The sequence below is a fragment of the Agelaius tricolor genome, unplaced genomic scaffold (assembly GCF_023055355.1).
Source record: "Agelaius tricolor isolate 1412-34295 unplaced genomic scaffold, bAgeTri1.0.p SCAF_29, whole genome shotgun sequence".
NCBI classification, from domain to species: Eukaryota; Metazoa; Chordata; class Aves; order Passeriformes; family Icteridae; genus Agelaius; species Agelaius tricolor.
Genome location: NW_027269289.1, coordinates 4,562,825 through 4,574,974, shown reverse-complemented (window position 1 = coordinate 4,574,974; position 12,150 = coordinate 4,562,825). Strand labels below are relative to the sequence as shown.

The 12,150-nt window shown below is 48.1% G+C and overlaps 2 protein-coding genes across 6 annotated transcripts in view; one reads left to right on the top strand and one right to left on the bottom strand.

The window, feature by feature from the left end:
• B3GAT1 (beta-1,3-glucuronyltransferase 1) overlaps window positions 1-2,924 on the top strand; it is a 44,283-nt gene extending 41,359 nt beyond the window's left edge. For 3 of the 4 annotated variants that reach the window (XM_071449675.1, XM_071449677.1, XM_071449678.1), the window contains exon 7: window positions 676-2,924. The gene's annotated coding sequence lies outside the window, so the exon portion shown is untranslated. The remainder of the gene's footprint in view (window positions 1-675) is intronic. The other variant, XM_071449676.1, reaches the window with a different exon arrangement.
• A 493-nt stretch (window positions 2,925-3,417) lies between these two features.
• Window positions 3,418-12,150, bottom strand: part of LOC139601010 (beta-galactosidase-1-like protein 2) — a 34,821-nt gene continuing 26,088 nt past the window's right edge. Inside the window, exons 15-19 of one of the 2 annotated variants that reach the window (XM_071449680.1) lie at window positions 10,424-10,502; window positions 7,406-7,493; window positions 5,532-5,646; window positions 4,528-4,644; window positions 3,418-4,127 (exon numbers count right to left, since the gene is read on the bottom strand). In XM_071449680.1, coding sequence (XP_071305781.1) covers window positions 4,041-4,127; window positions 4,528-4,644; window positions 5,532-5,646; window positions 7,406-7,493; window positions 10,424-10,502 — 486 coding nt within the window. In that variant the 3' untranslated portion in view covers window positions 3,418-4,040. Of the gene's footprint in view, window positions 4,128-4,527; window positions 4,645-5,531; window positions 5,647-7,405; window positions 7,494-10,423; window positions 10,506-12,150 lie in introns of both variants that reach the window. The other variant, XM_071449679.1, reaches the window with a different exon arrangement.

Genomic DNA, 12,150 nt, shown 5'->3' with positions numbered 1-12,150 from the left:
CACATTGATATTTGTTCATGCCCTGGGTGTTTCTGCAGCTGGTTTGCAGGAGGATGAGCTGTTCACTTGTATCTGCAGCCTGTGGAGCTGCCCTTCATTCTTATGGGCAATAAAATAAATGCACAACTCCCTTGCACTGGAGTATAGAACCAGGCCTGGAGGGACAGGAGGTTGCTGCTCCTGAGTCCTGAGAAACAGGAGCAGGAAGGGGTAGATTTGCTCAGCAGGGGTGAATTTTTACCTGCAATGAGCTCCCTTGTGTCCCATTCCCTGGGGGAAGCAGGATGGAGCCCTGGCTGCTGCTCTGTGCCCTGGGCAGGGCAGGAGGAGAGCCTGGGCCAGGGAGAGGCTGTGCACGGGGGCTGCAGCTCTCCAGTGCTGCTCCCCCTGCCCAGGCAGCACAATCTTGGGATCTGCTCTGGGCCAGGGCTTTGGGATGGCCCTGCAGTGAGGGCCAGGGCTTTGGGATGGCCCTGCAGTGAGGGCCAGGGCTTTGGGATGGCCCTGCAGTGAGGGCCAGGGCTTTGGGATGGCCCTGCAGAATGGGACAGGGCTTTGGGATGGCTCTGAAGAGTGGGACACAGCTTTGGGATGGCCCTGCAGAGTGGGACACAGCTTTAGGATGGCCCTGCAGTGACACAGGAGTGCTACCCACGCTGTTTGTGTCTCTTGCAGAAGATTTCTTCATGCACAGCCTGCAAGGTTCCTCTCCACAGCACCCACCCAGGCAGGAGCCAGGAGCTCTGCTGACTCCCACCAGTTTTAGCCTTCAGAAAAACCAAGCACCACTGCATACATGAAGTCCCCGGATCCCCTGCCCCTCCTCCCGGGCTCCGGAGGTGGAGAACAAAGCACAGCAAGGCGGGACCGGCAGCTCCCGGCCCCAGGCTCCGGCTGCAACGTGAGCAGGGCTGTGCCAGCACCTGCCTGAGGGTGAGCGCCACCACAGTGGCCCCCAGGGACTGGTTTTGCTGAGCAACACGAACTTTGTGGCCGTGTGTGAGACAGCCTGAGCAGCTCTCTGGCCGTGGAGGGGACAGCTGCCTTCCTAGATGGCACCTTAGCCCTTAATTTTAAGCCTCCTTTAATCAGTGTTTGTTACGCTGCACAAGAGGGGAAGGGTTTGGGGCGGGGGAAAACAAGGCAGGTTAGAACAAACCCTTGAAGCATCACTGTTCTGATTCCCTCTCCTTTTCCTTCCTCAGTTTCACAGTTTGGGGGGCACCCTGATGTTCCTGTGTGGTCATGGAATCATGGAAGGGTTGGGGTGGAAGGGACTTCAAAGGTCCTCTGGTCCAAGCCCTGCCCTGGGCAGGGATACCTGCAGCTGGACCAGGTTGCTCCTGGCCTGGAATATTCCCAGGGATGGGGCATCCCCACCTCTCTGGGCAGCCTGAGCCAGTGTGAACCACCCTCATTGTAAAAAATGCCCTTACATCTCACCTATCCTCTTTGAGCTGGCCCCATCTTTCTTAGAAGACCCCAGAGTGGGACAGGAGCAGGGGGCTGCTGATCACCACCAGTTCACCACTAATCCTCATGGAGTCGTGTCTCCAGCATGTGGATCTCTAAAAATGCTAAAATAACTGGAAATGGGGTTTAATGAGATTGTGGGGGCCATACACCATAATATTCATCCAGATCTTGGTCCTGTTTGGCCCTAATTTGGCTCCCATGAGCATTAGGTAAGGGATTCTCTCAAGGGTGCTCCTACATAAAGGCAAATTTCCACTCTTAAAAAATAAAACTGCTTCAAACTAGAGATTGAACACTAAGAGGTGATTTTAGTCCATTTCCCATTTGACTGGAGTGTATCCTCCAGCCCCAGCCCCTTTTTCTGCTACTGCAGAGCTGGTGTGAAAAGCCACCCTGGAGCAGTTCCCTTGGGAAGGGGATCCTGGGCTCAGGGCTCTGCTTCTTCACCATCTGGTGGTGCTGCCACCATGGGTGACTCTGTTTGAGACTGCCAAGCTTGCTGAGATACAAACTGAGGTACAACAGGCCCCTTCTCCCCAGCCAAAACCCATAAATTCCCTCCTCCTCCTCCATAACTGTTGTCAAACCTTTGTCATTCCCCCCACCCCTGTCCTAATTCCTTCAAAAATTTTGAAGCACAATTTTACCTTTGAACTGAGGGAAAAATGTAATCCTGCAATAGACTTGGTTATTTTTAGCCCTAACACATAGAACTATTAAAATGCTCTGGGTTTGATTGTTGGCTTCACAGTGCAGAAGTCTCCCCTTGGACTAATGACATTGTGTATTTCCTGATATTTCAAAAGGAAAATATTTTTTGTAAGTTATTTTCTCCCACTGTATATCAGAACCGTTGGGGAAAAGTCTCATTCTTTAGTTCCCAGCCACAGAAGCCTTTACAAAAATGTTCCTTTTAGATGCAATGGCTGAAGCACCACTTGGAAGGAAAGTGTTGGATGCTGCTGGCTGCTCTATGGGAACAGGTATTGTTACCTTGGATTAAAACTCTGCACTCAAGTAGATTTATTCTCTTACTGTACTGGCCTTCCAAGCTCCCTTCAGTCTGCAAACCCTACAGTGGAAAAGAGACATTTTTCAAGGACTACCAAGTTTTCATAGCATTGAAATAGTTTCCAGCTGATGTCCTCTCCGAGCTGCATGTTTTGGTTCACTGATCTGAATTCCAGTCCCTGCTGGGTTCCAACTTTCCCTCCTTGGAAGGAAATAATAACTTTCAGAAAAATGCAAAGGATGGAGTGCTGAACACAGCCCTGCACGTTTGCTCTGCCCACAGGAGCCTGGGCCCTCTCAGCTGTCCCAGAGCTGCTGTGGCCCTGGGGAGCAGAGACAGACCTGGCCAGGATGGAGTGTGTTCCAGCTGCACTGTCTGTTCTCAGTTTTAAACAAACTGTATTTAAATTTGTTAAATAAAATGATGGTTTCTAAGAGCCAGAATAGCCTGCACCTCCCTTACAGACACAGTCTGGTGTTTCTCCTGGTACTGGCACAGAAAGCAGAGACTCCTTGGAGATTCTGTAGGATTCACAGCTCAGGTTTGATCTCTCCCTCTCCCTAAGGAGGCTGCAGCTCCTCTGTGCCTGGAGCTGCTGAATTAAAACAATGTCATGTTTACCTAAATCCCAAGTTTCTGTTTAGAGGGACAAAAAGAAAGAAAAAACAGGACCCAAGATCCCACAGCAGCTTTAAGGAGAAAGCAGGGATGAGTTTTCCCATTTGCAAACCCTTTGCTTCTACCCCAGCCAAAATGGGATCCCTGTTCCTTTTGCAAGGGGGAATTTCATCTTTAGGTGCTTCAGTGTGAGCACTGCTGGAGAGGGGACTGCAGCACTCACTTGTTCTTTTCTCCTCCTTGAAAATTCTCACTCCTGCCTGGCCTGAAACATAATGATACATTTGACAGAAGACAAAACACATCTCACTTTTTGAATTTTCTCTTTTTTTTTCCTTTTGAGAGAGAGATGACCTCCATAATAAAACTTAGTGGAAAAAAAAGCTGAAATTTAAAGTCATTTGACAACCACCTTGCCTTCCAACAAGGGAACACGTAATGGCCTTTCTGCAGAGAGACTTGCTAAAATCTGCCTCAAAATGGTTTCCCACACCTGATTGCTCACATGTTCACCAACTATTTTCTCCCTACCTAATTATAAAAACGAGGAGGCCAAGGATAGCACATTTTGAAAGTCCCTGGAAAGCTGAGCTCAGCTTCCAGTTCAGATGGCTTCAGTTCTTTCTCTCTCTCTCTCTCACCTGCCTCCAGCACCTTTTTACTCCCCCACATCCACCAGATGGTCCAGAACATGCTCAGTCATCGGGGCTGGGGGCCTCAGCAGGGCAGGGGATGAGCTCCATCCATCCATCCATGGAGCAAGGGCGCTGCTTCCTCGCTGTCCTCTCCTCTGACCTCACTGCCAGAGGGCAAATCCTTCCCCTGGCTCTGGTGGAGATGAGCATGCCCAAGTGCTGAGCCACCAGGTCCCCAGCCATGCAAGCAGGAGTGCTCAGGGTGAGCCAAACGTGGGCCAGGAGCTCTCAGCCCACTCTCAGTCCACGTACTGGGTCCGTCCCAGGTAAGGGATGTCCACGGACTGGATGATGCGGCCCGCCGTGCGCTCCTCAAAGATCACAATCTGCACAGGACAGAGAGAGAAAATCCCTTCTTGCAAAGCCTGGGGCTGCAAAAATGCTTAGGAGAAGCATATTTCAAGAGCTCAGTCAGTGTGGGTCTAACAAGGACTGAGGCTCTGCCTTGGGGATGAAGCAGCATCACCCAGGTTTGGGGTGATTTCCAGCCTGAGGCAGAGCTGTGCAGTTCAGCTGCCATCCCTGAATGGCTGTCAGAGCCAGAGCCAGCTTTGGAGCAGCACCTTCCCTCGTTTCAGAGATCTCAGGAGACAGCACTGCCCTTCCCCTCTGTGGCACTGGCTTTCAGCTAAAGGATAATTGCTGTCCTGTGTGTGTCTGGCTCTATGGGACAAGGATCTTTAACAGCCCCAACAGGCACAGAGCAATCCCAGCAGAGCCTCTCACCTCGTTGCCCCCTCTCCTTAGCCAGGGCCCTGGAAGGTAAAGAGTTTCCTGAGGTCCAATCTTCCAGTATCTTCCCAGGTTCTGACCATTGACAAACACCACTCCTTTCTCCCAGCCCTGGAATCAAGGCAGAACATGAAATTACTGATGCAGCTCTGCTGCCTCGTTAGCATCCCCACAGGAAACCAAATCTGCTTTCACACTTGCATTCTTTCCAGCCACTTTCTGCAGGTTTTCTGCTTGCTTTCCCTGTGCAAATCCCTGCAGCCAGGGAAAGGGATTTAAACGAGCCCTGCTGAACAGGAGTTATCCTTAATGTGCTCATTAAAAGGATAAAGCTTTCAAAAATGTGCAATTTGTGATTCATGCTTGTATGGGAAGTTTCTTCCCTTTGAACAGACGGGCCTTTATTCCTCCCCAAGCATGCAATAGCTGCCCTCACCTCTTTCCCAGGTGATAGAAACACTGAATTGCTGCTGGCTGGCCTGATTTACAGCAAATAGAATTTTCCCAATACATGGAAAAGTGAGCAGGACAGTAGGGCCAGGCACAAGGTTGGCTCTAAGGGAGGGAAATCAGAGGAGGAAGTTTAATAATATTTAAAATCTCATGTGAAGTTCTGTGCAGTCTCCCACAGAAGCATGACAGGAATGCTAACTCCCATGCCCTGGCCACAAAGAAGTGACTCTTTCCATGTCACACTGAGGAGACAGGAATAAAACAAGGCCCTCCTTTATTTTCTGTGCCCATTACTCCTCTGCAACTAGAAAAGAGCATTTGCATGCCAGCAAAATAAGACTGAAGTGGTCACGGGCAGCTCTGCAGGGTCAGTTTTCTCACAGGACCTCCCCACACTGAACAGAATTACCTGGAGGAGACCCTCAGAATAATTCCCTAAGAGAGAGGGGGAGGCTACAGACACAGAGATCAGTCAGAGCTGCTGCACAAGTCTCTCTAACCAGTTTTTTTTAATAAAAACTTGACCAAGAAGAACCAGGACTTGCCTGCAGCTTCAGGAAGGTGTCCTGTGGCTGCTGCTCTATCCACAGCCTCCCGCGGAAGAACGCCGGCCCCACGAAATAATCCGGGACTGAGCTCCAGCCAGACACGTGCTGCAGGCTGCAAGAGAGGGACACCTCACTGCCCATGGGGCCACCTGCCTGTCCCCACCACCCACAGCCCTGGCAGGCCAAGCTGGGCTGCAGAGGAGATGCCTGGGGCTGTCACCACCCCTGATGTCGGCACTTCAATGTTTTTGACAATAGTGTGTGCTGATGGGACAAAGGGGAAAGGATTCAGGCTGGAAGAGAGCAGGTTGGGATTGGGTATTAGGGAAAAATCCTGCCCTGTGAGGGTGTGAGGCCCTGGCAAAGGTTGCCCAGAGTGTCTGTGGCTGCCTCATCCCTGGGAGTGTCCAAGGGCAGACTGGAGCACCCTGGGATGGTGGAAGGGGTCCCTGCCCATGGCAGCAGTGGGATGAGAGGATCTTAAAAGTCCCTTCCACCCACACAATTCTGGGATAAAAGCTCTGCTTCACTTTGGCTGCTGAGGATCCTTCAGATCTGCCAGGGTGCTTGAGATGGCTGTGGCTTGCTAAAGGAGACTGCAGAACTGACAGGATTCAAACCAGACACTCCTGCCATGGCTCCAAACACAAACACATCCCTGCAGTGTGCAGCAATCAGGGGAATCTGACATGATTTCTTACCTGTGGCAACCATTTGGGAGCAGGGCACAAGCAGAAGAGGAAATAAGGAGAGCAGAATCCCACAGAAGCCCTGAGCTCCTGTAAGAACATGTTCCCTCCAGCCCTTACAAACTGCATCTCTTGGACTGGGGGAAGTTATTGATCCAGTGCAGCCTGGCTGCTACTGAATTATTCAACTTAAAGCCTGTGACAGCTCCTTTCACAACACTCCTCTCCCTCCTCCCCCAGGGGACTGTGAGCTGATTGTGTTTCAGTGCTGCTGGTCAGCAGCCAGGAGCTGAGGCTACTGGTGACTAATCTTGCTTTTGTTTGGCCATGGCAGCTCACTTGCTTTAATGCTCCTCACTGGAAATATTCCTCTAACACCCTGCAGTCCAAAAGGCTCTGAGTTACCCCATCAATAAGAATCCTTCAGGTAGCTCCTCAGCACCTGGTAAACTGCCCTGAGGCATTTCAGAATGAACCTTGTCCCTTTTAAAAGCCTTTTTATTTTAACGTGACCTCTCCCTCTCCCTCCTACACAAAATGGGGCAGCTGTGATATCTTGGGGGATGCACATAAGTTGCTTGCTGGTATTAAAAACATCACTGAAAAGAGTCTCTGGACTGTGGCCAGAGTCCTTAGGGCATCTGCTGCCTGAAACATTTGCTGAGGTTTTCTCTATGTGCTGACAGAGGCTCTTCAACATCCCCCTGCTAAATTTCCTCCCTTGAATTAAAGCAAAACAACATAAAAGAGAGGGAGCCATCTGGATTGTTAATGCATTATCAGTAGCTTTCTAGAATTAATCCATCCCTTGCCAGGCTGAATTACTAAATATATCAGCCAGATTGGTAATTTCCAGAAAGACCCAAAATTTCCAACATGTGGGTGTGAGGGGATCCTTCCCTTTGGATAAGCCTGGATTTACCTACCTGATCTCACCCTGCTGCCAGGAAACCTTTAAACCCCACACAGTGGGCTTAGATGTCTCCCTAAATGATGGTTTGGATCAGCTGGCACCAGTTCCTGCACTATTTCAGGCAAAAGTATCAACAAAAGTAGCAGTACAAAAATCCACTCCCCACTGTTACCTCATTTAGCTGCTCCCCATTAGACACAGCACTGCTGGAAAGCAGGTGGTTTGAAATGAAGGAGGAAAAAGAAAATAAAGGTTAAAATCCCACAAACCTTTTCATGAAGGCAGGTTTCATCTCCAAGCTGTAAATCTTGAAGTTCCTCAAGGGGGTTTTATTCAAGAAGATGTCACCAATTAAGCCTGTGAGAGCAATGGAGGTAATGAGGAGTTGAGGAACAGCTAAAGCTGATGGATTTTGCTATTTGAATCTGAGGAACAGCAGGAGATGGAAAGCAGCCACGTTCTGCAATGGAATTAGAGTCCATATGGTCCCATTGCTCATGCAGATTGAGTGGGGAGCATCTCTAAACTCTGCCCTCTCCATTCCCTCCTTTCCTCAGCTCAGCAGGGCCCCCAACCCTCCCAGGAGAACCCCCTGGGATGTGATGGGGCCTGTGGGGTTCAAGCTGACCATGCACAGATTGTTTTTAAAGCAGTCAATCACTTTTTAAAGCAGTCAATCACTTTTTAAAGCAGTGAATCACTTTTTAAAGCACTCAATCACTTCTCTAACAGGCACAGCAAAACACAACCAAGCCAGCACCAACACCCAGGGCTGCTCCAGGGCTTTTCATCCCAGGATTTTAAGGCACCTGAAGAAGGCATTCACCTTTAGCAGCCTTTTGTTCAAAGCAAAGCCTGCTCCTAATCACAGCTCTGAGGCTGCCTGGGCAGCACTGAGGTTTATGCCATGTTTCTGCATTAAATAAAATCAATACAGTCACGTGCCTAACTCCATTAATCCATTTTATAGAGCTTTTGCACATAGCTCCCCACTAAAATAGAATCAACCCCTTCCAGCCCCACCACTGTGTGTGATAGGCTTGAGCATTTCAGTCAATTCTGCTCCATGGGATGCACTTCCCTCCTCCTGACATTGTGTGAGCTTTTAAATGGTGTGATTCTCAAATATCAACCTCTCCAGGGAAAACACAGATTAAAAAAGGTATTTTCCTTCCCTCCTTGTGAAGTAATATGCTCAGAGAGCAAGAAAAGGGAGCTGAGCATCACCTAGGAAACCCAGAGCAGAGCAAGAGCCACTGACAGCCCTGGGTTTAGCTGTACCCTTATCAAATAAACCTTGGTGCACTGAGCAGCCACTGCTTCTCCTCTGATCACTGCAGAGATGGGGGAGGATGTTTTTAAACCCATTCCCACTGAGCTGTAGCCCAGCTCCCCCACATACACAGTGTTAACAAACACCTGCAGAACAGAGCAGAGCAGAGCAGAGCTCATCACTGATGTCACAATCACATCCCTCAGATGGGTTTGGGCAGGAAATTGTCTCTGCTTCAAACTAGAACTCAGGTGTCCATAACTGTGCCACTGTCAGCAAAGTGGGAATAAAATAGTCAAAATATTCCCAGGACATTCAACATTCTGATAATTCTGTTTAAATATAAATATTTAGCAAAGTGGAACTAGAAATTAGCAACTGGAAGTTGCTCTGATGAGCAGAGCTCATCACTGATGTCACAATCACATCCCTCCAGCTGGATTTGGGCAGGAAATTGTCTCTGAACCCAGAACTCAGGTGTCCATAACTGTGTCACTGTCAGTGCAGGTGGGAATAAAATAATCCAAATATTCTCAGAATATTCAACATTGTGATGTTTAAAGATGTTCTAAGTTTTAGCAAAGTGGAAATGGAAATTAGCAACTGGAAGCTGCTCTGATGAGCAGAGCTCATCACTGATGTCACAATCACATCCCTGCAGATGGGTTTGGCCAGGAAATTGTCTCTGAACCTAGAACTCAGGTGTCCACAACTCTGCCACTGTCAGCACAGGTGGGAATAAAATAATCCAAATATTCTCAAAACATTCAACATTTCTCACCAACTCCCAGTCCTGACCAGCGCCATGAGAGCTGTGCTGGAGAGATTGGTTTTAAAAGAAAGTAACAGTCACACTTGTGGCTATTTCAAGAATCTTCCAGGTATTTGTGATGTGTGCAACAGAGCTGAGCCCTTATAGTTCTTGAGGTTCTTAATATTTTTAGACAAAGAAACATCTATTAATTTAATTATGGTCACAGTGATTTATGATGTACCTTGACAATCTTCCACACTTCCTAGGACAATGGGACACACCCAGGGAGTTTTGGAGTCAGCTCCTGTAGTTTAGCTGCCCACAAATTTGTGTAGCAGCAGGAGCAAAGATTTTCAGGGATACAATCCTGGATTTACATCCCATGTCAGGCCTGCAAAGTGCTGGAACAACACTGAAATTCATAATACTGCTGGAGTTTGCAGAGACCTGAGACATCAATTATGTTTTCCTAAATCCTTCTTCTGTACTGTTACAGGACTCCAAGATAGCTGACCTGAATCTGGAGCTGCTTTTATATCTGCCAATAAATTATAAACACAAACATTGCCTGCAATGTTTTGGAAGAATCATGGGAGGACCACAAGTTGCTGAAAAGCACCTGGGCCCTGAGCTGGTTCTGTGCAAAGCACACAGGCAGCTCTGAGCATTTCCCCTCTGAGCAGACCCTGGGAGGGTTTGGGAGCTCTCAGCAGTCCCTGGGAGGGTTTGGGAGCTCTCAGCAGTCCCTGGGAGGGTTTGGGAGCTCTCAGCAGTCCCTGGGAGGGTTTGGGAGCTCTGAGCAGTCCCTAGGAGGGTTTGGGAGCTCTGAGCAGTCCCTGGGAGGGTTTGGGAGCTCTCAGCAGTCCCTGGGACAGTTTGGGAGCTCTGAGCAGTCCCTGGGAGGGTTTGGGAGCTCTGAGCAGTCCCTGGGAGGGTTTGGGAGCTCTGAGCAGTCCCTGGGAGGGTTTGGGAGCTCTGAGCAGTCCCTGGGAGGGTTTGGGAGCTCTCAGCAGTCCCTGGGAGGGTTTGGGAGCTCTGAGCAGTCCCTGGGAGGGTTTGGGAGCTCTCAGCAGTCCCTGGGAGGGTTTGGGAGCTCTGAGCAGTCCCTGGGAGGGTTTGGGAGCTCTGAGCAGTCCCTGGGAGGGTTTGGGAGCTCTCAGCAGTCCCTGGGAGGGTTTGGGAGCACTGAGCAGTCCCTGGGACAGTTTGGGAGCTCTCAGCAGTCCCTGGGAGGGTTTGGGAGCACTGATCCACACCCACCTTTCCTCTGCTCATTCAGTGCCAGCCCATAATTGACACGGCCACGGTTCTCCACCAGCAGCCTCAGCTGCCTGAAGCCCTGCTGGAAAGAAAAAAGGACAAACATCAGCTGCAGCAGCCCTGCCCTCAGCAGAGGGGCTGAAGGGGAGAAATGGCAGCACTGCCTTTGGCAGCTGCAATTTATAAATTTACTTTCAAGTTCTCTATGATTGTTGCTGCTTTGTTAATGAAGGAATGGGACTATCCTGGGTTAAGAATTTATTGTTTAGATGAATGTCAGTCTCTCAGAGGCTGTGAGATTTTAAAGGAGCAAGCAGCTGGCTATAAAGCAGTCACAAGTTCTTTGTTACAAGACAATTCATAACTTTCTAATCTAATGGACAGATGCTACAAGGTTTATTTTGCTTTACTAACATCACCTTTCCTTACTTCTCCTGCACTGTGGATACTTTTACTTGATAGGCTGCTGTCTCACATCCACACATATGCTTCTGTTATAACTTCTAAACTCTTTTATAACTTCTAAACTCTTTTATAACTTCTAAACTCTTAGCTCACTCTATACAACCACACCCTACACTACAAACCCTTCACCATCTTACCCAATACAGTTTCCTACATTTTAAACCATTCACACCAATACAGTTTCCTACATTATAAACCCTTCACCATCTTATCAAACAGTTTCCTACATTTTAAATCCGTCACCATTTTATCAATAGTTTCCTATTTTATAAACCCTTCACCATCTTATCAATAGTTTCCTACATTTTAAACCTTTCACCATCTTAACCCAATAGTTTCCTACATGATAAACCATTCACATCAATACAGTTTCCTACACTATAAACCCTTCACCATCTTATCAAGTTTCCTATATTATAAACTCTTCACCATCTTATCAATAGCTTCCTACATCATGAACCCTTCACCATCTTATCAATACAGTTTCCTCACCATCTCATCAATACAGTTTCCTACATTTTAAACCCTTCACCATTTTATCAATAGCTTCCTACATTTTAAACCCTTCACCATCTTATCAATACAGTTTCCTACATTTTAAGCCCTTCACCATCTTACCCAATAGTTCCCTACATTATAAACCATTCACATCAATACAGTTTCCTACATTTTAAACCCTTCACCATTTTCTCAATAGTTTCCTACATTATAAACCCTTCACCATCTTACCCAATTCAGTTTCTCACTTAAGGCATATTCTTACTTACAGCTACAGAAACACAAGTTTATTGTTTTTCTACTTCATGTCTGCGTAATTTATTTTTACATCAATCAAAGCCTGCAGATCAAACCCTCCTGTATCTGTAGAAATTTCTATATTTCCATTTCCCACAGCTCTCTACTGCAAACAGGGAGGAACTCACAGCCTTTGCACAGATTTCTGGGTTGTTTTTTTTTGGTTATTTTTTTTATCTTGAATTTTTAATTCCCATTTTAATAGCACCCACAGAGCCAGCAATGGAGTTTGACACAGGGCAGGCTCGTGCCATAAACTCTCCCACAAGCCCTAAGAACACCAGTGCACCCACCCATCCCCTCAGCTGCTCCCACAGCCACCACAGCTCTGGTGCAATGTGCTCATCAATACTGAGCTCTTAGTGCCAGCTTCTGACAGGGTAAAACTGCTCTCAGAGCTGAGCAGAGACATTCCTCCTCATTTAATTTGAGACCCAAGAGCCTCCAAAGCCCCTTAAAACCTGCTT